General features: G+C 39.8%; 1 protein-coding gene across 1 annotated transcript; it reads left to right on the forward strand.

The window, feature by feature from the left end:
- SLC26A11 (solute carrier family 26 member 11) lies at positions 1-27,463 on the forward strand. Its single transcript, XM_060764322.2, has 17 exons — positions 1-124; positions 4,197-4,516; positions 6,668-6,860; positions 8,411-8,496; positions 11,918-11,997; positions 12,745-12,887; positions 14,319-14,494; positions 16,339-16,411; positions 17,382-17,432; positions 18,247-18,307; positions 18,685-18,740; positions 19,616-19,756; positions 22,458-22,585; positions 23,893-23,992; positions 24,664-24,797; positions 25,477-25,549; positions 26,300-27,463. The coding sequence occupies exons 2-17, from the start codon at positions 4,325-4,327 to the stop codon at positions 26,392-26,394; spliced, it is 1,782 nt and encodes a 593-aa protein (XP_060620305.2). The 5' UTR covers positions 1-124; positions 4,197-4,324; the 3' UTR covers positions 26,395-27,463.
- The last annotated feature ends 279 nt before the right edge of the window (positions 27,464-27,742 follow it).

The raw sequence follows: 27,742 nt of genomic DNA on the forward strand, positions 1-27,742 counted from the left end.
CCGGGATCCACTCGCCGGCGAACGTGAGACTTTGCGCCGGAGCGAAGGCGCTGGGAGAAAGCAGCACGGCATCCCTCGGTTCGGCTCCCGCTTCAATGCGGCTTCCCCCAAGCAGCGCCTCCTTGTAAGTTTCCCCCCACTACCAGGGAGGATGTGGGCTCCTTTGCCTGCGCTTTCATGCAATTTAATGTAACCAGGCCCGCTTCTGCTAGGAACTCCGCGTTATGGGCACATCTACACTGCACATTGAAGCGGTTTGGCCCCACTTCAACTGCCTTCCTGCCTCGCTGCTGTGCAATTCTGCGAATTAGAAAAGAATAGAAGTAACTTTATTATCAGTGTGTTGTCCAAGGCTTTCACAGTCGAAATCACAGGGTTGCTGTAAGTTTTCTGGGTTAATTGTGACATTCACACTTGCCTCCAGCAGACAAGAGTTCTGTGCTGTCACACCCAGATCCTATAAAATTAAAACTGAGATGTGCTTCTCTCTTTGTCTGGGCAGACCGCAGGGGTCTTTCTTTAGAAGCTCAAAAATTATCAGCAACTGAAGCCACTTCAGGTTTGGAACATCAAAACAGAATATTTATTTCTCAAAGTCCTTGCAGACTTGGCACTGCTTGTCAAAGTTATAAACAAAACAGTCAGTTGGTGAAACCATAGAGATGATCTTTCTTTTTCCTTCAGTTACTGAGGTAACTCTTCCCCAAATGGTAGAAAATATCCTGGGATCCTTTCACCCTAACCCTGAGCTGCTAGGGTTAGAAAAAACAGGTTTTTCTCTATCTATAGCTCAAGGTTAGCTTTGGAGATAAAGTAATGCTCAATAATATTCAATAACTCAATATCTATCTATGACTCAATAAGCTTCTCTATCTTTCTTTCTATCTATATGACTTAGTTACTCAATTAACGTTTCTATATCTCAGTTGCTATCTATAACTATTATATCTCAATTGCTATTCTATCTATCTCAATTAGCTTCTTTTATCTATATAACTCAATCGTACTTACAATGGTTTTTTCAGAGCTACCTGCCTGACCAACAGCACATCTGAAGCTTTCTTTCTCTACACTGAGGGAGGCAGGGAAGATTCCAAAATGGAGACCTCAAACCCCAGGAAAAGGGGCGGTCTCTAAACCCAAAGAGATACTTTCCTAAACCAATAGCTGCAAAAGGGCCTGCAGGCTGGCTTTGCAGACTCTGATACTGTTTAACTTCCAGGGTGCTGCTGGGTCTCTAGCAGCCCCGGGGAAATGCGAAAGAACACTATCCTATGCAACTAAAAGGTAATGCAAACTATGCTCCTGGAAGACGGAACAAGTTCTTTCTTCCACCCTGGACATTCCACCAATATATAAATCTCACTTGCCTAGTTTCCAACAGACTTCACAACCTCTGAGGATACCTGCCATAGATGTGGCTGAAACGTCAGGAGAGAATGCTTCTGGAACATGGCCATACAGCCCGGAAAATTCACAACCCAACTTTATTGTCCTTGTACGTTGTACAACTAAATTGAATGCCATCCCCAACATGCATTATATATGTAGAACTATAAAAAAAACACACACACACACACACACCCTTCCACGTTCTGATCGTAATTGCACAACCCCTGATACTACATCATAGAATTCATGTAGTCACAGCTCTAGGTTAAAAACTATCCCTCATCCTATTTGTTTTTTATCATCCTATATTCCCTTACCAGATGGTCATAATTCAAAAAGAGAAAATCCTGGGTGAGCATATTCTGAACTTTTTTAAGGCAGTGAGAAGTGTATAGTTCTTCCAAAGAGGGGAGAGGACCACCAATAATTTTCTAGGCTGTAGTAGTAGTAGTAACTCTCTGGAGCATCTTCCTAGCTGCCACTGTGCAATTAGCAAACCATACACAGATGCAATAGGTTAGTGACTTGGTGCCTTTAGGCAAGGTAAAGGTAAAGGTTCCCACTTGACATTAAGTCTACTCTAGTCCAACTCTGGGGGGTGGTGCTCATCTCCATTTCTAAGATGAAGAGCCGGCGTTATCCCTAGACACCTCCAATTATTATTATTATTATTATTATTATTATTATTATTGTTATTAAACTTTATTTGTACCCCACTAGCATCTCCCGAAGGACTCGATGCGGCTTACAAAGGCCAAGGCCTTAACACAACAACAACAGACAATAACAATGCAATGCAAAGCAAATTAAAAACATAAGCAATAACAAAAACAAAACATTACACTATTACGCACTAAAACCAGGGCCGGGTCAATGAAGGGTACAGGTTAAAAAAAGTGCTGGGTGTGAGAGGTGATATGTTGGGATTCTGGGCAAGTGCAATGTGCAGAGAGTCTTAAACTCTAATAAAGTGCTTCTGGGACGTAGTGCTGGGGTTATCCTATTCTGGAAAGGCACATCGGAATAGCCAGGTCTTCAAGTTCTTCCTAAAGACTGCCAACGTGGGTGCTAGTCTAATGTCTTTGGGGAGGATGTTCCAAAGTCGTGGGGCAACCACAGAAAAGGCCCTGTCCCTCGTACCCACCAAACGAGCCTGCGACGCAGGTGGAATCGTGAGCAGGGCCTCTCCAGATGAACGGAGCGAGCGCGTGGGTTCATATACAGAGATGCGGTCACGCAGGTAGGCAGCATGGTGACATGGAGCGCTGTTACCTTCCTGCTGAAGTGGTACCTATTGGGTTTTGAACATTTGCATGTTTTTGAACTGCTAGGTTGGCAGAAGCTGGGGCTTAGGTAAGGTAGGATCAACCTTATCCCTAAGTAAATGCAACTATGCTGTGATTATGAAAAAGATTTGGGATTGAGATTTATGTTTCTTGTTTGCTTTTTTTACTTTACTGTTTCCACTGTCTGTTTGAAAGAAGGAAAATACTGTTGAAAATAGAAGTTAGAGCCATGCCTTGCAACTTATTTATCCGGAAAAGCAAATGTTGATTTAATATATAACCATAGACACCTCCCTTTAAGGGGATACACAGAGTGGTTTAGGTCACCTCTGCAACCCAAGCAAGAAATACTTCATGCTTCTCTATTATTATTATTATTATTATTATTATGACACAAAAACACAGTATGGCACAGCAAAAGAACTGGATTTTGTATGACAAAATCAAAAGTCAAACACTTCCCAAGCGTCTAGGACTGTGTGATGTATTTTTGAATGATGCACGCAGATCCAAGTAAGGTGGCTTTTTTCAGTTGACAGATCGTGATTTTGTCAATGTTTATTGTTTCCAAATGCCAGCTGAGATCTTTTGGCACGGCACCCAGTGCGCCAGTGACCACTGGGACCACATTTACTGGTTTATGCCAGAGCCTTTGCAGTTCGATTTTGAGGTCCTCATAATGGTTTTCCTGTTGTTTTTCATCAATTCGGCTGTCACCTGGTATGGCGACATCAATTATCCAAACTTCTTTCTTTTCAACAATCGTGATGTCTGGTGTATTGTGTTCCAAAAGTTTGTTATAGTCTGGATTTGAAAGTCCCACAGTATTTTTGCGTGTTCATTTTCTACTACCTTTGCAGGATTATTATTATTATTATTATTATTATTATTATTAGAGACACAACAAGATTAATACACAGAAACAGTATCACTATTCTGGCTTTTGTATTCGATCACACATCGGACACTGTCTAGGACTGTGTGATATATTGGTGAATAATGCATGCAGATCCAAGTAGGGTGGCCTTTTGCAGCAGGCAGCTGGTAATTTTGTCAACACCGATTGTTTTTAAATGCAGGCCAGGGTCTTTAGGCACTGTACCCAGTGTGCTGATCACTACTGGGACCACCTTTACTGGCTTGTGCAAGTAAATACTTAAATCCTCACATTGTGTAAGCTTTTCCAGTTGCTTCTCATCAATTCTGCTGTTGCCTGGGATTGTAACATCAACGATCCATACTTTGTTTTTTCCCCCCATGATTGTGAGATCAGGAATATTGTGCTCCAAAACTCTGCCAGTCTGAATTCAGAAGTCCAGAGGTTGTTGTTGTTGTTATGAAGTATGCACCATATTTAATACCATAGAATAACTTTCTTCTAAAGATGGAGCACAAAGCTTCTAGGTGAAATTTGATACTGAATCAGAACTTCTTTTTTTTTTTTTGGAATATCTTAATCATTTCCTATATCTGTGAATTCCTTGTTGCCAATTTGAAATCATTTCCAATTTCTTTCAGCAAGAACCACCTGAGATGACATCCTTCTTGGGTTGCCTCTGTCGCCTTCATAGGTTTTGTAGTTGTTTTGATCTCTTCTGGACTGGTGGAACACAAGTCAGTTGTCTTGAAGTACTCTGAGGGCAACTATGGCAGAGGGAAGGCAAGAATGGCGGGAGCGATGCTTCAGAGCAGTCAAGAAGAGGCTGCCGGTGCTCAGTTGGCTTCCCAAATATTCCCTGCAGTGCCTGCAGCTGGACTTTCTCGCCGGGCTGACAGTGGGGCTGACAGTCATACCCCAAGCTCTTGCCTATGCTGCAGTGGCAGGCCTTCCAGTGCAGGTGAGGCTAAGAGCATCGGATTACTAAATACAGAATTTGCCTGTGTCAAAAATACGAACTCAGCATGTATGGGGGTCAGTTTGGAACTTCCTAGTCATTTTTGACCTACCTAAATGTGGAGTAGAAACCCAGATGATGACCAATGGAGAAATGCGTTCATATAGTACAACATTTATGTCATTTCTTTTTGGAGAGATAAAGCGCACAGGTTCAGACATGGTATGACAGTGGGATCTGTTTCTTATTAACTTGTGATGGTAATTAAAGTAGCAAAGGCATTGGAAGAAAGGGAAACCACTGACTGGTAAAAGATCAGGGACCTTAATAAGAGGAATTCTGTGAGAAGTTCCAGGTAGAGCAAAGACCATGAGTGTATCTGTACTATAGAATTAATGCAGTTTGACACCACTTTCACTGCTATGGTTTAATGCTATGGAATCCTTTATAATTTGATGAGGCACTAACACTCTTTGACAGAGAAGGGCAAATACGTTGTATAACTACAGCTCCCATGATTCCACAGCACTGGCCTGTGGCAGTTCATTGCATGAATTTATAGTATAGATGCACCGCATGCTTTGTGTTTTGTTTTGGCAGTCTTATGGGATCAATGAGAATTTAGGCCAGAGTCTGCCACATGCTTATATTCATATAAGAATTCTTGCTTTTACTTGGTATAGTCAAGTGTGGGGAGTCCCTAGGTCTCATTTTTCTCACAAATATACTGTAACCACATGGTTCTTGTTTTTGAGCTGAATAGAATGGGGGAAAAGAAAGAATATGTGGTTGGGAACTCTGACAGTCAGCACCTTTAATACTTTGTTTACTTTTGTCAATTCTCTATGACCCTTTGCATTAATTTGCTAAGCTAGCAATTGCAAGCACTTCTATGCCCAGCAAGCCCTAGGAATATCCTTCTCAATCACCTGCAGCCCCCGGTGGTGCAGTGAGTTAAAACCTTGTGCCGGCAAGTCAGAGGTTCGAATCTGGGGAAGAGCATGGATGAGCTCTCTCTGTCAGCTCCAGCTCCCCATGCGGGGACATGAGAGAAGCCTCCCACAAGGATGGTAATACATCAAAAACATCTGGCTGTCCCCTGGGCAGTGTCCTTGCAGAAGGCCAATTCTCTTACACCAGAAATGGCTTGCAATTTCTCAAGTCGCTCCTGACATGAAAAAAAACAAACCCAAAACTAGCCCTTTTTCTTAGCATACAGGGAGATACTCATGCCTCTGCAGAATTGTATGTGTGCAATCTGTACATTTCTACTCAGAAGTAAGAAGACGTAATAACTAAACCTATCTCTTAGTTCTAAGAATGAATTCACTAAATCTATAATATGCTTGCAAGTGATCACTTACGTAAAATCAGTGGGTATGTTTGAGTAGGTCCTACCAACTGGATTTAGACTACTAAATTCGGTATATTCAAATAGATCTGTAGAGGATTGCTATCTAAATATATTACTTTGAGAATCAGTTTTCATGCTCAAAAAAGGGAATGAAAGCCCAATTCCCTGAGTGAGAAGGTGTAGGAAACAATGAATTTTAAGAATTTTCAGCAATGGTCAGTGCTCTGAGGCAATTCAAAGGTTGCTGCACAAGAATTACTTGTTTGTCTGAAATACTTACGTTCCTTCTTCTTGTTTGTGCTACTTCAAGAGGAAATATTCTGAGACATGTTCCCTTTAAATGTTTGCAAGTTTTCTAAGGGCCCTTCCACACAGCCATATAACCCAGAATATCACGGCAGGAAATCCCACAGTGTCTGCTTTAAACTGGGTTATCTGAGTCCATACTCAGATAATGTGGGATTTTTTTGCCTTGATATTCTGAGATATAGGGCTGTGTGGAAGGGCTCTAAGGTGTTGCTACTCAAAGTGGGACCTAAAGATTAGTATCAGCCCATCATCCATTGGCTGTCAGTCTCTGGTATGTGATCAGGAAAGAAATGAAATGCATAAATGTACAAATGCACAAATATGATACTGGTTCCTGCCCCATTTTCTTGTTTCCCACATCAAATAACTTGGTGCATACTGTTTTAAGGGGACACCTTGAGGAGTTGCATTTTGTGCTGGTAATTTTCAGCTGTTATATCTAGGTTACGTTTGAGATCAATCTCTAACAGTCTTCGTTATCTCTTTTTCAGTATGGCCTCTATTCGTCCTTCATGGGCTGCTTTGTCTACTGCCTTTTGGGGACCTCGAAAGATGTAACCCTGGGACCCACAGCTATCATGTCACTTTTGGTCTCATCCTATGCATTCCATGATCCCACCTATGCTATCCTGCTTGCTTTCCTCTCGGGATGCATCCAGTTAGCTATGGGGCTGCTGCATCTTGGTAAGACATGGACAAAGTCATCACTTGTCAAACTCACTGTCCTGTGGCTAATAACAGCTATTCACTAACCGCTTATGGCCCACTACAAGGGTCTGATATTTGAAAGAAAACACTAACTTCATGAGATTGCATTCTCGGACCTTAATGGTTTACAGGCTATTTTTATGTATCTCCTCGGAGTAAGTGGGGCTACTCCCAAGTGGGAGATTCTAGGATTACAGCTGGGTGTTATATCCCTATGTGTGACTTTCACAAATTAGATTCATTTATATCAGTATCACTTATTTCCAAGTATGTGTTTTCGGATTGCAGGATATGACTTTAGCACTTAAATTTATGGTAGTTCGAAACACCTTACTTCCTATAGTTTATTTACCACTAGGTATGTTTTTGGAATGCATGTATTTTAACTGGTAAGTGTGTTAATATGGTTGTGTTATACACACACACACAATTGTTTTGGTTGGAAGTTGGAAGTATTACTCAACACTTTGGTTGAGTAATACTTCCAAAATGCAAAGCTCATATAATAAAATACTTTCCAGGTTATAAAATATTCTGTATAAGAATTACCTGGCCTTTCCTAGTTTTATTACAGAGTTAAGGATATACTAGTTAAATAGATTTTTGTTTACAATATTATTCCTAGTCATGAATGGTTCTAATACAGTGGTCAGAAGCTTCCTCATCCCAGCAGTCTGTATTTTTACTACTTGAGAATAACAGAAAATGAAGGGCCTAGAAGTCTAGGGCTGGCATTTTGAGCAATGCAGCATAATTATATGAAATCATTGAACGACTTGACAATGCAATTGGATAATGACTTTGGCAAGGAGAGCTTATGACAACGTTTTATGGCTTTGTGTTATATGTTAAATGTTTTAATAGTATTTTATGATTGTTTTAATTGTTTTATAATTGTTGAGACATTGAATTTTTGCTGGCTGTGAACCGCCTTGAGTCGTCTCTGGGCTTAGAAAGGTAGTATACAAATATGGTAAATAAATAAATAGCACTACACTCTACAATTAGTTCAGTTTGGCATCCCCTTTACTGCTATGGTTTAATGCTGTGCAATCCTGGGAGTTGTAACTTAGTGAGGTACTGTTTGGCAGATAAGGCTGCAGACCTTACAAAACTACAGCTCTCATGATTCGATAGCATTGAACCAGCATAGTTAAAGTGGTGTCAAACTGTATTTATTCTGCAGTGTAGATACAACCTAGGAAGGCAAGAGAAGATCAGGTAATAAACAAAATGTTTCAGTGGCTATTAAAATGGACCAGGCATCCAACAGGACTCTCTCTGATATGAACCACAAGTAGGATAAAGAGCAACAGCCCATGAAATGGCATGAGGCCAAAACAAAGGCATATAGCGAGGAAGTAACCACTATTTTGGGAAACAGTTGTGAAACCTAGGTAGAATTGTCCAAATGAAAATTTTCAATTGAGATTGGCAGTAGTGACAGGACATATGGAAGACAGTGGCAATGGTTATGTTGATTCAACCCTTTCTTAGGCTAAATGGGAGTTTTTCATTCCTGGCAGGTTTCCTCTTGGACTTTATCTCTCACCCGGTTATTAAAGGGTTCACTTCAGCAGCTGCTGTCACTATTGGCTTTGGCCAGGTCAAGGTAGGCTGTTCCTTCCCTTACTTGAACCATTTTATCTAGTATTGCAGATTAAGCAATCTCAGTTTTATTCCTATGTTCTTGATGCACCCTGTAAAACTCACAATTCCAGTTTCCAGGAATAAGAAAGAGGTTATTACTTGTTTGTTAAGTATACATGATTGGTGTGTGGTTGAAAGAGAATTTTGTGTAGTTTACAGGAGACTGAGTAAATGAGAAAGAGGCTGGCACATTTACACAAATTCAGTAGAAACTCTCCTGCCTTTATGTTCACACGGGGACTTTATTACTTACTTGGCAATCTTGCCTACTATTTTCCATCACTTATTTTGTCATGACTACACAGGTGTTAGGAGTACAAAAATGTCTTTTTTCCTTCTGCAGTTAGGATGACAACACTTCCCATTTTCCACATAGGGAAATCAGGAATACTTTTGAACTGATTTATCCATTTCAAATAATGAGGGTCCTTATTATATTCCTTTTGGCAGTTGTGCAGACCTACATTCTTGGTGCAGTGGCAAGTATTGTTGTGCATAGTCTGATTTCAAATAAATTCTGACTTAGAGTGACCCTACGGTGAACTGTTACTGGATTTGTTCGTCAAGATTTGCTCAAAGGAAGTTTGCCTTTGCCTGTCTCTGAGGCTGAGAGAGTGTGATGTGCTCAAGGTCACCCAGGGGATTTCCATAGCGAAATCTCCTGGTCTCCAAAATTCCTGGTCTCCAACATCACAACACAGTACTCAAACTATTACATTACAATGACTCAACTGCACAACTAATCTCCAGATACACGTCAAAATGTACATCCTTTGTTGTGATCTCGGCTAAGCACGGTTTATGAAGGCAGAAGTGGCATTAATTATGTTTTTTCTGTATTGTTTCAAAAGGGGGCGCTAGAGAGAGAAGGGATAGTTCATTTGATGGAGAGAGTGGGTTGAAGGAGGAAAACTATTTCCCCCTGTTTTCCTGTTATTCCCCCCACCCATGTCCCTGTCGTAGAAACAACCCTCATTTATGACATGAGAAGTGTGTGCATGTGTTTGTGTGTGTGTGTGTGTGGGGGGGGGGGGGGGGTTGATAAAGAGGAAAATGGTTTTCCTCCTTCAAACCCCACCCCGCCCCCCAATAAAATGGACTATCCTTTTCTGTTTAGTGCCCCCTTGTGGCCTCTGTCTGGATAATGAAACAGTACCATTTTCTCTAATACACAAACATTCTTTGTTGTCTACAACACTGGACAACTTCCTGCACTCCTCCCTCTGCCATAGGTGGGGAAGGGGGTGGTTGGTTGTTTTTTCTTTCTTTTTGGACTTCTGATCTGTTGTTCCTTTGGCTTTTCTTCTGTCTTTTCTTCAGTGTTGTCAGGTCTGCTGTGACCTAAATAATTTCCTTTGTGGTTAACCACAATCAGCTCTTCACTAGCAGGGTGGGTGGCCAGTGATAGTAATCACTGAGTTAACTCTGGCAGTGACTGATATTTCTTCTCAGTATGTTTGAAGTGACGTCTCCATTCTTGTTTTTGATATCTAAGACTTCGACCTTGCTCAGGTCAACTGGAATAGAAACCTAGCTTAGATTAAGAATTTGTTGTATGAGCATTTTTTCCTTTTTGCATTTGACAGAGAAAGAGGTCGGACAAAGTTTTTAAATGGAAGTTTGTGTTACTAGGTATTAAACATACAAATGTACTATGATAGCTTGGAGAATAAACTATAAGCATGATACATAAAATTTTTACATTTCAGATATTTAAATAGCTACATCAAGTATGGAAAGACTTTGGCCCTCCAGGTGTTTTGGACTTCAATTCCCACAATTCCTAACAGACAGTAAGCTGGCTGGGATTTCTGGGAGTTGAAGTCCCAGCTGGTAAACTGGAGGGGTGAAGTTTGCCCGTGCCTGGGCTACATGGATATATAGAGGTTTGTTCAAAAAGGACAAGTAATACAATATGTAAAGAGAGTAATTATATGTGGCAAACTTTATAGAAGAGTTTATTGAAACAGAAAGACACATTTAATTTTTTGCCATTTAGAGTATATTTCACACAAGAGTGAAAAGCTGGACCAGACCTGGAGATAGTGTAGGAAACGAGGGGGGAGATATGAAATGTATTGGCCATCAAAAAATATTTTTAAAAGACACAGACAGAAACATCTGTTCTAACAAGTATAGATAAGATGATTTTACAAGCTAGGTTGTAAAGCAGATAACAACACTAGGACTCCATTTAAACTGACCATTGCATGAGCGTTTAAATCACTGTTGAAGACAGCAATTTCACTTTGCAAATGATTACATACACAATCCTAGAAGCAGTTTGAGGCCCAGATGGTGATGAAACAAGTCACAGAGCAATGAGTCACATTAAGAGCTCACTTTTGTGGGAATTTGTTGTCTGCCTGCTGCAGTTTGAGGCTAGCTTTAACCTTCATTCAATGATCAGTGTAGATCATGTGCAAACTTCAGGTGTTTTGGACTTTAACTACCATAATTCCTAACAGCTGGTAAGCTGGCTGGGATTTCTGGGAGCTGAAGTCCAAAACACCTGGGAAGACGAATAGCTGGTGTAGATGGTGATCGGTTAATCTTAGTATTGGTGGTGCAGTGGGTTAAAGCACTGTGTCAGCAGGACTGAAGACCGACAGGTCGCAGGTTCGAATCCGGGGAGAGGCGGATGAGCTCCCTCTATTAGCTCCAGCTCCTCATGCGGGGACATGAGAGAAGCCTCCCACAAGGATGATAAAACATCAAAAATCATCCAGGCGTCCCCTGGGCAACGTCCTTGCAGACGGCCAATTCTCTCACAACAGGAGCGGTTGCTCCTGACACGACAAAAAAAAAAAGTATGAATGCCAGTTTTCAGGTTTATTGGTCTTGGATCTATGATGGAAGTATACATGGACATACAAGTGCAATTACTGCAGATATGAAATATTGAACAGTTCTGGAAACTAAAAAAACTGTCTCTAAGAACAATGCAATATAAGCATGATTCCAAGCAAATTTAGGAAGTGCATTTAGAGAGCCACAATATTAGTTATGTTTAGAATGGAATGAATGAGATCCTCTTGTTATTTCTTTTTTTATTTGAAGACGTTTTACCCCACTTGTCAGCTACAAAGGCACTCAGAGCGGCTTACAATATTTTAATTTGTCCTAAAGCTTACAATGCACATAAAAATCAATAATCATTACATAAATGTTGCATAAGACACAATGTTGCTGTTTCTTGTTGGCTGTCTCCCTCCCACCCATGTTTCAGTGGGAAACAGAATTGGGGATAAATGTCTTTCCTTTATATGGTTTCCTGGAAATTGGAGGGAAATGAGTGCAGTGTCAGTAACAGTTTCCATAGGATTGTTAAGTACTTTTTCTCTTGTGTCCTATTGCTGTTTTGTTTTAATTTATTTGCATAGACACTCCTGGGCCTGCAGAACATTCCCCAAGAGTTTGTCCTGCAAGTGTATTACACCTTCTGCAGAATTGGTGAGACAAGGTAAATCATATTTCTTTACGCTTGATTCCTTCTTAAAAGACCTTCTGCCTGTGTAAATTGGAAGAAGTAGGTGCAGTAAAGTAGGGAACAACAAACAATCTACTCCAAGCTTAAATTTTAGCATCTCAGAGAGAAGCTATTTATGAGAGCCAGGGTTGTTTTTTTGGGTGTGTGTCAGGAGCGACCTGAGAAACTGCAAGTCACTATTGGTGTGAGAGAATTGTATTGGCTGTCTGCAAGGACATTACCCAGGAGATGCCCAGATGTTTGCTGTTTTACCATCCTGTGGAAGGCTTAAGGCCCCCCTCCCCGTTACTTCAAATGATTCTTTTCTTGTTGTTTTCAAATTTTCTTGCTTGCATTGTGTGAAATGTCTCTAGGATGAATACAGTTTGGCTTGTAGTTCTTACAGTGGTTACATTAGCCACTGTTATGTTTGTAGAATAGTCATAGTGAGACTAAATATGCCCATGTCTCCTACAGGAATGAGTGACTTTATTTAGATCATTGTTTTCAAGCCTTGAATCTTAGATTCTTTTCATAGCCATGGGAGTGCTGTGACCTCTGGGCTAGAAGGCTTTTATACATTTGCAAAGTAAGGCAATGGAGCTGAGGTGTCAGTTATGTCCTCCAAATGCAGGACTGGTGGCTCTGCAGAAAAGGACTGTGTTCAGAAGGGAAATGTGTTTGTGGGGAAGTCTTGTAGGTTGCAATTAAGTTGTCAGTGTTGTCTTGACTTATGTGCAGGATTTGGGATGCCATGCTTGGGGTCTTCTGCCTGATATTCCTTGTGGGACTACAACAAATGAAAAAGGGCATGCCTGTGATCCACCCAATGGAAACGTTTCCTGTCAGAATCAGTCGGTTGATAGTTTGGATAGCTGCTACAGGTTTGTCTATCCCAGTGGTTACCAATCTCTTTTTGTCCAGGGCCCATCTTGAACAAGGACCACTTTGACTAGGGACCACTCTCCAACATTAGTATCAAAAGGGTTACAAATCAGGTTTTGGTCAACTTTACATTCGGTTTGGTTATTTGGGGTGTTGATTCAGAAAATTACATTGGATAGACCACATCAGCTTAGTTTCTGATACAGAACATATGCCATCCACTAATCACATCTGCACACCCACAGAAAACCATATTTATCAATGTAGAGCCTTGTTTTAGGTCTCACGACCCATCAGTGGGCCGCAGCCCACAGGTTAGGAACCACTGGTCTACCATGTCATATAAGGTACCTTTTTTCATTGTTTTCTTGACACCAATCTGTTATATATGTTGGATTATCTATGCATTACTATCCTTTAGGGCAGTGGTTCTCAACCTGGGGTCCCCAGATGTTTTTGGCCTTTAGCTCCCAGAAATCCTAACAGATGGTAAACTAGCTGGGATTTCTGGGAGTTGAAGGCAAAAAATATCTGGGGACCCCAGGTTGAGAACCACTGCTTCAGGGGGTGAGGCGTCTCACATGACTTGGGTGAACCAGCATGGTGGCTCGGGATGTGTGTTGCTCAGTGAACCAAACTAAGTTTTCATTTCCTCTTGTCAGGGAAGGGAATGTTGTCAGTTTGGAAAGGAAGAGAACCTTACCTGTGAGGTGGCTGCATAGAATTCGTCCTAGAGATACAAAAATATGCAAAATGACTGAAGAATAGGCAAAGGGCTGAGATAGTACAAAATGAGCCTTGGGTCAAGAAAAGAAAATAGATGAGGAATAGAAGCTAGGAAGTGAACTACCTCTGAACAAGACTGAGGTTTTCTAGTTCCAATTTTTGCAAACCGAAATAGACTTTATTTTAAAATATCCTCATTGTGTTTTTTAAATGCCACACTTGGGAGCTGCAACTAATTTACTTTGAAGATATTTCTCTCTGTTATAAGATACCATATCAAATTGAATACCCTTATGGGACCAGAAATCCATTGGAATTTAGATTTTTTTTAATTTTGGAAGGCCTGTATTTGCACATACGTAAACAGTGAGTTAGGACCCAAGTCTAAACACAAAATTCATTCGTTTCACAGACACCTTAGACACATAGCCTGAAGGTAATTTCATACTCAATATTTGTAATGATTTTTTTTTCATTAAGGAAATTTCTGCTTATTGAACTGTCATAAAGCAAAGGTGTCAGTATCTCAGCATCCTGTGTGGACAGTTTGGGATTTTGAATTTCTAGCAAATGGATGTTCAACCTGTAGTTCATCAATCTCACAGTTATCATGGCCTGCTTTCAACTGTTAGCTGTATACAGTGCCCTGCCATCCATGGTATCTGATAGTGCAGTACTTTTACCCGATCCTTTCTTTCTTGCAGCCCGCAATGCTCTTGTAGTCTTGTTTGCTGGCCTTGTGGCTTACTCCTTCCAAGTGACTGGATCCCAGCCCTTCACTCTCACAGGGAACACACCCCAGGGACTCCCTCCTGTCCAACCACCACCATTCTCCAAAGTCACTCCCAATGGCACAGTTTCCTTTCAAGAGATGACGAAGGTGAGTGTCCCATTTGCTTTCTATAAACAACTATTAAGGAGTAGAGAGACACAAGGCAGTCCATAACAATCAAAATAAGTACAATTAAAACAACAAGTCAGTTCAGGTTGTATGGTCACTCCCAATGGCCCTAAACAACTCCGGCCCTGTTTACCTCTCCGAACGTATTCTCCGCTATGAACCATCAAGATTATTAAGATCGTCTGGAGAGGCCCTGCTCTCGGTCCCACCGGCCTCACAAGCGCGTCTGGTGGGGACGAAGGACAGGGCCTTCTCGGTGGTGGCCCCACGACTCTGGAACTCTCTCCCACTGGAGATCAGAACCGCGCCTTCTATCCTGACATTTAGGAAACAGGTGAAGACGTGGTTATGGAGACAGGCATTCGATGAATGAGCCAACACCCTGAGATATGGATGGAAGATGATGTATAATCGATTTTAGTATGACGACTGACCATTGTAGTTTTGAATATATTTGTTGTTTTAATGTGTTATTGTAATATGAATTATGTTGTTTTACCGATTGTATGTGATTTTATGGTTGGAAACCGGTCTGAGTCCCTCAAAAGAGGTGAGAAGGTCGGTATATAAAACTTTTAAATAAATAATAAATAAATAGTTACAACTAGAGAGAAAATCAGCAGTCAAATTGAGACACAGTTCTTTGAATATGGCATGAAAAATTGCTTTAAATATATATACAAGCAGTCTCCAAATTATGAACAAAATAGTTTCTGTAGGATTGTTCTTAAGTTGAATTTGTTTGCAAGTCAGAAAAGGTGCATTTTAAAGTGTAACTCCAGACACACACACACACATATAAGCTTTGGATCGCATAGGGAAGGGTGACCACCCCAGTGGTGTTTGTTTTGCTGTTTCTGCTCCTCTTCACCATACTTTCTGTCCTTGTAATAATTGGATTTTGAAAAAAAAATTGCTTGTTTTAGAAACCAGGATTGATGATAATTCTTCAGCAGAGACACTTTTTCCCCATTAAAACTCTTCCAGGAATGAATTTCCCTTCTTAGGGGTAGATTTCTCTCACTTCCTCTTGTTGCAATCCCTGTTCTTAACTCTGTGTCATTTGAAAGCAGATGTTTGTAATTTGGGGACTGCCTGTATATATAATTATGATAATTATAATTATTATTTTATAATTATTTTATTTCTTACCCACCCATCCTCATGATTCAAGGCGGGTTACAGAATAGTTAAAACACATTAACATTGTAAAAATACCACAAATACACATATTAACATGTCTTTCTATAAAAGTTATGTCTGTGTTAAGAAAGGTAATTATTTCTTTGAATACTGGAGGGTTTGTTTATTTGTTTTTTGGGTTGTTGTTGGTTTTTTTTTGCATTTCTGTGTCCTGTCTATACTGTCATTATATTACAGATTGAACTGACCATATAATGCAGATGAATCTGCATTATAATGGCAGTGTCAATAAGGCCTATGTCTCTCAAGCAGAATCCTAGATGGAACTTGGCATTAACTCTTCCTGTACGTCTACCTAGTTCAGACAGCATATTAAGTCTTTTTCACTTACATACAGTCAGCCACCCACATTTGCTGGTGCTAGAGGATAAAGACTCTTAAAATAAAATAAAAAACCTGTGAATAAAAATGCCATTTTTAACTTGAGAGAACATCTCCATAGGAATATCTATGTTCTCCAGCATGATTTTATACATATTGAGAAATTAGCACTCACTCCCTGTTTTTCTTGCGTTTTCTCTGTTGATATTGATGTATGTTTTGTTCGTGCATTACAGAAATGTACATTTGTTTGTTCATCTGTTTGTGCTGAAATACACATCTCCTCTTCCCTTTTGTAGGCAATGGGAGCCGGCCTGGCTGTGGTGCCTCTTATGGGACTGCTAGAGACTATGGCCATTGCCAAATCATTCGGTAAGAACCTCAGCCTGTCTAGTCGCTGGGAAAGGAGAAGTCTGACTTTTCCATATGCACAGGGCATCTGACAAGATAGTTAAAAAGGTAATTAAGAGTAGCTAATAAGAAGACCATGTTCTCAGTGGAGAGGAAGTGGTCATAGTTAGCTGTGATGTTCTCTTCAGAGTACACACATTTGACTTACATGCAGCTCATAGTTAAGAATGAGACAACAGAAGTGAGAGAAATCTACCCCTCAGGAGGGAAATTCAGTCTTTAAAGAGTTATCTCCACTGAAGCTTTCCCACCAACAAGCCATTTTTTTCAAAATCCAATTTTCACAGGGACAGAAAGTGATGTGAGATCTAATAACAATAATAATAATAATAATAATAATAATAATAGGAAACAACAAACATTGACAAAATCACGATCTGTCAACTGCAGAAGACCACCTTACTTGGATCTGCACAGATCATTCAAAAATACATCACACAGTCCTAGACGCTTGGGAAGTGTTCGACTTGTGATCTTGAGACACAAAATCCAGCATATATATCTCATTTGCTGTGACATACTGTGTTTTTGTGTTAGTAAAATAATAATAATAATAATAATAATCTGAACAGACAGCAAAACAAACACCACAGGAGTATGCCATCTAAAGCTAAATATATATACAGCCAGTGGAGCAAAATATTTTTTTCTGTTACTAAACAGTCAAGTATTGAAATTCTTGGTGTTCTATACTTTAGGCTATCCAGAGACCCACACATGAATTATATTGCAAAGCTCTTATGGGAAAGTAGGGATGTGACACAAAATACGTGGCTCGTTTTCCTATATAGACCTATGATTGCTTTCAGCTCTATGCCCCTTATTGTTTCATGTCTGACTGTCTACTTGTTGTGCTTTATGAAATATTGATGCATAGGAGATTTTAAAATGTGTCTTGGTCTAACCAGCGTTTGGATTTTCCCCCTTCTAGCCTCTCAACATAATTACCAAATTGACCCTAACCAGGAGCTCTTAGCTATGGGTAAGGATTTTGAATCTTCTGTTTATGGGATTTTGGGATGTGATGGTTGATGAGTCCAAGAGGAAAAAGAAATTGCGCACAGGTTTTGATTAGAGTGTTTTTAAAAGGACTGTGAAGGCAACTGAGCATGTCGGTGAAAGAGATTTTCAGAAAAAAACATAGTCCTCTATTTTCTCTCAGTGTTTGGCTTTCTTTTAAGCAATCTAGCCAAGTCCTCCACATGATGCAGGGAAACTAAAGCTAGAGTATCCTTGAATGTGGACTACTCTCCTTCTGCTCAAAATACTCCACTGTTCAAGAGAGTCTAGCACCAAATCAGCAATGTCATTGGAGTCCCGGTGGATCAATAGGTTAAAGCCTTGTGCTGGCAGGACTGCTGACCAAAAGGTTGGCAGTTTGAATCTAGGGAGTAGGGTGAGCTCTCGTCTGTCAGCTCCAGCTTCTCATGCAGGAACATGAGATAAACCTCTCACAAGATGGTAAAACATCCAGGTGTCCCTGGGCAATGTCCTTGCAGACAGCCAATTCTCTTGCACCAGAAGCAAGTTGCAGTTTCTCAAGTCACCCCTGACACAACCCCCCCCCCAATGTTATTGTCAAATTGCTCTTAGTTCCCCTCCCTCCCTCTTTGAAAAAAAACTCAACCCAACCTATGTCTAATTTAAAGTCAAGAGACCTAGATTTACTAGCTCAACCTTAGTCATTATTCATTTTGTAAAGTGATTCAAATGCTGTTTCTTCAGGAAGAAAATCCTGAATCTACAATTAGAAAATTACTCTTGTTTAAGAAACACTCTTCCTTTTTGATCAACAGGTTTCACCAATCTTTTAGGATCCTTCTTCTCATCCTATCCTGTCACAGGGAGCTTTGGACGGTGGGTTAATTTTTCTATTAATAATCCCAACGTATATGTATGAGACTAAACACAGAACTGATGTGGTATGGCAATAGTAATTTCCAGGAAATGTATGTTACCCATACATTTAATGTATGTTACCCATACATTTAATGTATGTTACCCATACATGTATATGGGTAGCATACATACCTCTTAACATTTTGTATTTTCATCCTGTTACCCACATAATCAGAGATGTGGAAAGGTTTGCTTTTTCTTACCTTTTCTGTGTTAGTATATGGAAGCAAACAGTGAATATGAAAATTGAGCTGCATAGTTGAGCTGCATGTTTGTATATAAGGAGATAGAGCTACCTCCTGTCCCCATAATGACATCACTTGATTATCTTGCAGGACAGCACTGAATGCACAGACAGGCGTGCGTACCCCTGCGGGCGGATTGATCACAGGTAAAGGCTAGAAAGATATAACTGTAGGAATTGTTATGGACTGATTGCTGAGCTATCATGGGCACACTGATAGGCAGACACTGCATTATTAATTCTGTTCCTGTCACCCCCGGGAGATGAAAACTAAATCGCATTTGGGAAGAGACCATACAGCAAAATATACAGAAACTGACTATCACCTTGAATATTAAATCTTCTCTTATGCATTGTAGATTTTGGAAATCTCATAATACAGTTAGACCAATCCTTGAGTATATTTGTTCATAAATAGATTTCACTGCTGTGGAGACTGGAACTAAGTGAAAAATCAGCTACTGGTGATAAGTCGACTAATATATTTGAAACACCATTTCATTAAATTGCAAAATCTAAAAAAGGTTTTAGCTCATAATAAACTCATTCTCTGGCCATTGCTATGCGTCTGACACTATCATGGTTGAGACAGTATGGCACTGTCTGTTTGGCTCAAATACATTTATCTTGCAGTTGAATTTTTCTAAGAATGATATTATATATTCATTTCTGAGATTTAACATAGGCATCTTCCAGTATTTTTAGCTTCTGCCTTTTGAAAAACAAGACATTTTTGTATGGACCTGCATTTTCCTTTGTTTTATAGGTGATGGTTTTGACATTTTTGTTAAGCCTCAACTGGAAGCCAAGGATAATGATTTCTTGTTAATGTCCAGCCTTCACTCAGTATCAATTTTGTCAAAGCTTAAGCTAGAATTAACTAGTGAACCTTTCAAGTCAGCAAGGTTCTTGGAATGCAAACTTCCAGTCAAATCTGAATGCACTCAGCAATAGCCATCTCATAATTCCTGCTTTGCTATTAATCTTGTGTTTTTGTTCACTTTGCCTTCCTCCCTCTGCAGGGGCACTGGTGCTGCTTTCTCTGGCCTACCTTACTTCCCTTTTCTTCTACATTCCCAAGGCAGCACTGGCTGCTGTCATCATCTGTGCTGTGGCGCCCATGTTTGATGCCAAGATCTTCCGCACATTATGGCAGGTTAAAAGTATGAGCATGAACTTTGCTGTTTCTTCCAAAGCTGAAAAGCTGAGGCAGGGGGAGAGGGTCTTGCAGAATTCCTTAAATCTGTCTTGACAGCAGGAGGTGTCGCTGAAGTGGGAGAGCATGTGAGCATTCCTCTTTCTACTGCTGACTTGATCTTTTTAGATCATTATTATTATTATTATTATTATTATTATTATTATTAACTTTATTTGTACCCCGCTAGCATCTCCCGAAGGACTCGATGCGGCTTACACGGGCCGAAGCCACAAAACACAATACAATAGAAAACATAACACAGCAATAAACAAAGCAAATCAAACAATTAAGCAAAATAACCACAATGACAATACATCATTCCACTCTTCCCACATTACAACATTCCAAAGTGACACGTCTTGTGCAGATTTGTGCTGGAAGACATTGGCAGCTATTCCAGAACTCCAAAAAGCTGAGGAATTGCTATTCAGTCTTTTAAGAGCTCGTGGCCATTTTTATTAAAACAGCCACAAGGAAATCTATTGTGTAGGTTTCTTCACCCATGACATTTTTCTCTTATTAAAGGGAGCCAAGGATCCTTTGTGACTAATTAAATCTTGTATTCTTTTCAAGATTTAAGGCTCTCCCTGTGATAGCTTTCGTATCTTCTGGGATGAAGTTGCCCAGGCCCTGAGATCCTCAGGGGAGGCCCTCCTCTCAGTCTCACCACTATTGGCAAACTTGGTTGGTGGGAACATGAGAAAGGGCCTTCTTGGTGGCTACCCCTTGACTCGGGAAAACCTTGCCTAAGGAAGCCAGAATGGCCCCTTCCCTGCTGTCCTTCCGGCAGCAAGCAAAAACCTTCTTATGCCTGCTTACAGGCTTTTAAAGATGTAAGCTTTCAATATCGAGTTAGGGATGCCATGGATTGTTTTAGTTAGATGAATAGGTTTTCAATTGATTTTAATCTGTTTATTTTTAATAGCATCAATGATTAATTCTCCTTTAATTGTTGCATGTTTTTTAGTTTTGAAATTATATATTGTATTGCTTTTATTGTTAAATGCTTTGGGCCTTTTTTTCACAATGTGGGATAGAAATAATAATAATAATAACAACAACAACAATACAAAATAATTCAAATACAAAAGCCAGCTAGTTATCTTGTTTGCTATGTACTAATCTTGTTAAGTATCAAATAATAATAATAATAATAATAATAATAACCATCTGCCTGTAACAAAGAACTGGTGGGATCTTAAGCCTGAAAAAGTTACACAAAATGAACATGTCAAACTTCTCTGGGACTTCCGAATTCAGTCTGACAAGAGTTTTGGAGCACAATACTCCTGACCTCACGATCGTGGGAAAAAATGAAATATGGATTGTTGATGTTGCAAGCCCAGGTGACAGCAGTATGCTGAAAAAGCTTACACAATATGACGATTTGAAGACAGAACTGCAGACTCTGGCACGTCAGTAAAAGTTGTCCCAGTGGTGATTGGCACACTGGGTGCAATGCCTAAAGGCCTTGGCCTGCACTTAAAAATAATCTGCACTGACAAAATTACCATCTGTTAGCTGCAAAATGCCACCCTACTTGGATCTGCATGCATTATTCTTCGATACATCACACAGTCCTCGACACTAGATAATTGTCCGATGTGTGATCAAATACCAAAGCCAGCATAGTGATCTTGTTTGCTGTGTATGAATCTTATTATGTATCATAATAATAATAATAATAATAATAATAATAATAATAATAATAATAATAATAATAATTTTAAAGTGGGATGCCCTCTAGCCCAAGGTCAGAATCCCAGTTCATCCCCACCCATTGTAGATAGGGTAAGAGAAATACTCATTGTTATATCCATGTTATAACATAGACTGGTTGGAGAATGACTTGCAAAGCCGGTCCCATATTTAGTCACTGTTTGCTGTACCCGCTTGAGGCCCAACCTTAGGATTCAGTAAATGTTGGCAAATAGCACCAGAAACCATGGTGGTCTTTCTCATGCTTCTCCATGCGAGGAAGAGGGAACAGAAATGAAGATGGGTCTCCTGCAGAAATGCTTGCTAAAGGAATTCCATCCAGAACCAGAGCAGGAGATCCAGTGACATCCTGAGACATGGCCGCAAGGGAGGAATACTGCCTTTAAAACTAGCACTCTGTTGTCTATAGCTGTGGGAAGTTTCCAAATTAATGGAAACTGGCACCTATTGGGATAATGATAAATTTGTTAAAAATAACTTGGTAAAAAGCTGAGCACTCTTCGAAAAATCAAGATAAATTCCTATAGTGGCATTTTGGAAAGTGGGGCTTTATAGATACTGCTGGACTGTCGCTCCCTTTAACTTTAATCAGCACAGCTAATAATGGGGTGATTGGAATTACAGTTCAACTCCAAGAGGGCTATTTATTTCCCCACCTTTGGATGATACTTTGGGAAACATGCCCAGCTTTCCATTATAAGAATATACTATTTTCTCCCATTTTTGACATAGGAAAAATGTTATACAAATATTGACTTTTCTGATCTCCAGTCCTAGTTGCAATATTCTGAAATATAAGATTCTTGTGAAATCTTTTTAGGTAGGGAGGGGCTGTCTCTCTTCTGTGGTTGCTTCTTGCCTTGTGCAGTGTGGCACCCGTTTTACTGTGAGAACAAACAAACCAATGTTTCAAATATGTATATTTGCTGTCGCCTTCTCTGTCTCAGGGCTGGATCTACTGCCGCTGTGTGTGACTTTCTTGCTGTGCTTCTGGGAAGTGCAGTATGGCATCATAGCAGGAGTGCTGGTCTCTCTCATTCTCCTCCTCTACCCAATTGCCAGGCCACAAATAAAGGTTTGTTTTAATACCACTGAAAGAGGATACAATGTGTTGACAAGGGAAGGGAAGACAAAACCATTCGCACTATGCACCTGGATGGGCAACCACATGGTAGAATAGATTGTAGAAATGTTCATCTTTGGCTCTAGCTACTACTTTCCATTTCTGACCCTTTTATATTTGGGGAAAAAAGATAATGGTTGCTTTAGAAACTTCAGAGTTAAAAGGCAGCATTTTTATGTGCATCAACATTTGTTTGGATTGAGTTGGATGATGTTTTTAACTCGGCTAACTGTCTTTTATATGTATTTTATAACTTATTTATTATGTATGTTGTTTTTAAAGTGTTATTTATTGTGTAGCATTGAATTTTTGCTGTTGTTAGCCGTTCTGAGCCTCTCCATGGAGGTAGAGAAGAAAGGGATATAAAAGTTCTAAATAAATACAAAAATTTCAGTCGTGTCCAAATCTTGCTTACATTTGGATGCACAAAAGTCAAAGAAGAGAAAGCAAGCTTGTTTCACCCAGCTCAGTCTGTCAGAATATGCTGTCTTAATCTAGAATTGGAAGAGAGAGAAGTGGAACAGCAATATGTGGTGCTTGAAAAAGTTAATTTAGACTATAACTCCCACAATCCTCAAATAAGTGTCAGATTCTGAGAGTTACAGTCCCAAAATTTAATTTTCCCCAGGCTCTGAGCAGCAATCTGTAAAATCTGGATCTCACAAATCTAATGCTCCATCCAACTGTCTTCCAATTTTGAATGCTACCCATCAATCTTCACCATGTCTTAGCAAGGCCATTTTTGGGTTAGCATTGGATTACCCTATGTGTTCATTTATTAAGATCGGCAAGAAATAGATCTTTCTAAAAATATATATTTGGCTTGCTCCCAAACTTTGGAGTCTCGTTACTATCGTCAAACTTCAAATTTATTTCCACTCTTTCTATCCTACAATTATGGAGATGAATTTTTAGAGTGGTTTTCTAAACTGTCATGATTTTAACAGGGTTTTCTTTGCAGTTTTACTGTAATTTTATCTGGGCTTTAAAAAACTTTTAATTGTTGGTTGTTTATTTGAACAGAACTACCTTAAGTATAATAAATGCATATTTTTCCAACATGACTGAGATTTCTCATATAGAGAGCAAGTATTACATGACCTTTTCCCACGGTAATAGACTCTTTTGGCAAGCTTTTTTTGACTTTAGAGAAATGGAGGAGTAAAATTAATTTTAATTTGTCAGTTAATAAATGTGTAGTTAATGACAACTTTCCTCTTGGATTCCACCACAAAACTGTCTCCCGATCTCTTCTGTAGGTCTTAGAACACGAGGCATTATTCATACAGCCTGCCAGTGGGCTGTATTTCCCAGCAATTGAGTTTCTCCGGGATACTGTGCACAAACAGACTGCGTCAGGTAAAGCAATACCTTCGGTACCCAGGGGATGCCGGGATGATTTGATGTTTTTATCATCCTTGTGGGAGGCTTCTCTCATGTCCCCGCATGAGGAGTTGGAGTTGATGGAGGGAGTTCATCCACCTCTCCCCAGATTCGAACCTGCAACCTGTCGGTCTTCAGTCCTCCCAGCGCAGGGGTTTAACCCACTGCGCCACCGTTTTGAATTTCTGATTTTGTTTTAATTTTGGAATATCTGTATTTCCATCTGTGTACATAAAGAGGCATCTTGGAGAGGGAACCCAAGTTGAAACATGAAATCCATTTATGTTTTATATACACCTTATACACCTAGCCTGAATATAATTTTATATACAATATTTTAAAAATTTAGTGCATGAGACAAAGCTTATGTGTACCTTAGAGCAGCTGAAAGCAGTGATGCATTACTATAGCATCTATCCCAGGGTGAGCTCTTGCTGTTAGTCCCACAACAATTATATGAGGAATGTGGACTCCTATCAGAGTGTCTAATTTTCCACACAGCAACTTCCATCTGGTCTTTTTCAACCTCAGCAATGGATTGTGGAAAGAATTAATGCTAGTCCAACTACTTTGCAGGTTTGAAACTGTCAGGCAGTAATCAACCTCAATGTTCACTCTTTCTCACATTTCTTGTTGTCTGCCTTCAGAGCCTCGACTGCGCCGTGTTATCCTGGACTGCACCCATGTCAGCAGCATTGACTACACTGTTGTATTGGGCCTGTCTGAGCTGCTCCGTGAGTTCCAGCACAGAAGGCTCCCACTGGCTTTTGTTGGCTTGCAGGTAGGTCAGAATGGGGAATCTGAGCATGTGTGCATTCATATATATCTACATGTATTGTGACTACATTGTGACTGGGTAACTGTATTCTCCAGCTCCCCTCTCCCTGCTCCATATTTCATTTAGGAAAGTTGGACCAGTCTTCAGTGGAAGAAGACATGCCTCTTCTCAGAATAAAACTAAAACAACTTAGGTAGACAAACCAGGAAGTGTTGTGGAGCTGCTGCCAGTCAGAATAGAAGGAATATCAGCTGATACAGCTGAAAGAATATCAGCTGATAGTGATGGTACAGAGGCTTCACATACTCATAAACACTACAAACTTTGCAAAAATGTGAACTACCTAGTCTTCCTCTATAGTGCAGCCATTCATTTTACATCAGCCTATTAGTTTACTGCACCGCTATCTCTACTCTATCTGCAGTGGACTCTTTAACATCTTAAGGGAATTTTTCTTAGGCTTGCTATCCAGGAATTTTTCAACCAGTCAGAAGGAACTGAAATTGAGAGATTATGCCTGCAAATGATGTGGTGTCTCTTTGATTTCTGAATAATCCAGGTCTTTTGGCTTCTAATTTAGGCCTTTTAAGCCTTTAACAGTTCTGTATGTGAGGATGATGTGTGTATGTGTGGTGGAATGGGGGTTAGAATTCCAATGCTCTTGTATCTTTACTACTTACAGGCTCAAGTTCTCAAGGTCTTGGTAGCTGCTGATCTAGAAGGTTTCTATCATTTTCCCAGCATGAAGGTTGCAGGTGAGTAATGCTAGAATGGCTTTGGAGCATTTCCCAAATTCTTGGAGCTACATTGTTGACATTTCAAAGACATGATCATTCACTGTAAATTGTGGCACGAGTTCAATTTCTGTCTTTTTATTTATCCCGCATTTCACATGAAACTGGTTTCACAAAATGAATTTTGAGTTAAGTACAGTGATTGATGCAGACACTGTTAGGGTCAGTGAAAATGGGAATGAGGCTTACAAATGAGGCACACAAAGTAAGCAGGAATTTCTGTAAGCAGGAATTTCTATTCAGGTGGGACGAGTGTGATTGTTCACTGCTTGTATTCTTGATGGAATAAGGGTAGTGTAATTATTCAGTGATTCTTGTCCTTCTAGATATAACAAATATCTGATGGACAGTGACAGAGACCAAATTAACATGTAGTCCATTTCTGTAGTCCCAGAAAATTTTCCAGTAGGAAGAAGTCAAGCTCCCTGCATCTTTTTGAACACTGTCCAGCTGGTGGAGCCAGGACAGTTGCCTTCAATACAGTGTTCTTCCTGGGTGGGGAGGGGTGCAACATCATAGCACATTTCTGGCCAACATTTTCTTCTGTGTTGGTGATTCTCAGAAGAGGATTCAACCTTTGGGTGATCAACCTTTTTGCCCTTCTGTTCCCATATAGCTTAGTTGTTTAATGCGTGTAGGCCTCAGCACAGAGGACACATACTCATTTTAACATACTATATTTTTCCCTTTTTCCTGTTGTCTTGCTTACAGAGAAGAGTCTCGAGGAGGAACTGTGCAATGCCAGTGAAGGCTTCTTTAATGATGACAGTGAAAGCATATTGCCAACATCAGGGATCATCCAGTGAGGGCAAATTTTTAATGTGTATTTAATATGCATTTCTTGCCCTTGAACTGATACTCCAGGAACTTGAACAACATAATGGATAATATAATATGACACGAACTCCATAGTTTGAGGTGCCCTGAACTGTGAATTATAGGGCTTTATGCAATATGTATACAAAAGTTGCTCAGAAGCTAGAACTGTACAGTATGAAGAATGAGAATTGTTAGGAGTTTAAGGGACAAAAGAGAAGTAACACAAATCTGTTGTTTGCAGACCGTGAGAAAACTGAAAGCAATTGCTACAGGATAGCAGTATCTTCCATTACAATATACCCTTATTGTTTATAATTTATTTCTTATTATTTTACATTCTAATGAGATCATTACAGGAATATTAATTTGAAAAAAGGAAAGGAGCCAGTACAAAATGTTAAAAATTAAATGGTGGAATGAGACAGCATCTTAAGTGTCTGAGCAGTGTATATACTGGACTTCACTTTATTTATATCCTGCCTTTCTTCCAGATCTGATATTCAAGGCATATTTAAAAAGAGATACAATTAAACCAATTTTAAAGTGTTATATTATTGTATAATTAAACCAGTCATATTAAAACTACAACCAAATTAGAAGCACATGAAACATAAAAAGGAACAAGTACAGTACTCTTTAAAAATACCCTCCTCATGTTGGTCATTTGCCATATCTTATCTGGATAAAACATTTAACAAGTTGACGAAAGTGGTTTATTTTCATCAAAAGGCAGGATTGCTAGTCTCAATGGAGTACTTGAAAATTCTAAACTTATTTCTCAATCTGGATAGGAAGAGGAAAGCTTGTTTGACAAGACTAATAGGTTTCCCTTGCTTAGCACATGTTCCCAAAACCTCTCTACTTATGATTTCCAGATGACTGACACCTTTGTACTTTGGCCACATGGGGCACATCTACGTGGACATTTTATCCCAAAGTAGGGGAGGGAGTGAATCATCTCTGTGATACCTATATGACACATGGAGCTCATTCAGGTTAACATGAATCAATATCACCTAACATGGCATTAAAAAAAAACATAACTGCATTAACAAAGGTTGTGAGTTTCTCTGGAGTTTCTCTGAGAGTCCAGAACAAACAATGATTTCAGGTCCATGTCAAAAGTTGTACCGGTTCAAAGACAGAACCAGTTGCAACTCTTCACATGGCCATATTGTATTCCCTGGATTTGAGTGGTCCAAGGTTACAGCATGGAGCCTACCACCCCCTCCTGTTCTCATTGTAGCAGTGGACACCAGGCATGAAATGGCAGATGGCTGTCATTCGCCCCCTGGAGTAACACTGGCTGGGTGCAAGGCTGATCAGAAAAAGGAG

The sequence above is a fragment of the Anolis sagrei genome, chromosome 2, assembly GCF_037176765.1.
Source record: "Anolis sagrei isolate rAnoSag1 chromosome 2, rAnoSag1.mat, whole genome shotgun sequence".
Lineage (NCBI taxonomy): Eukaryota > Metazoa > Chordata > Lepidosauria > Squamata > Dactyloidae > Anolis > Anolis sagrei.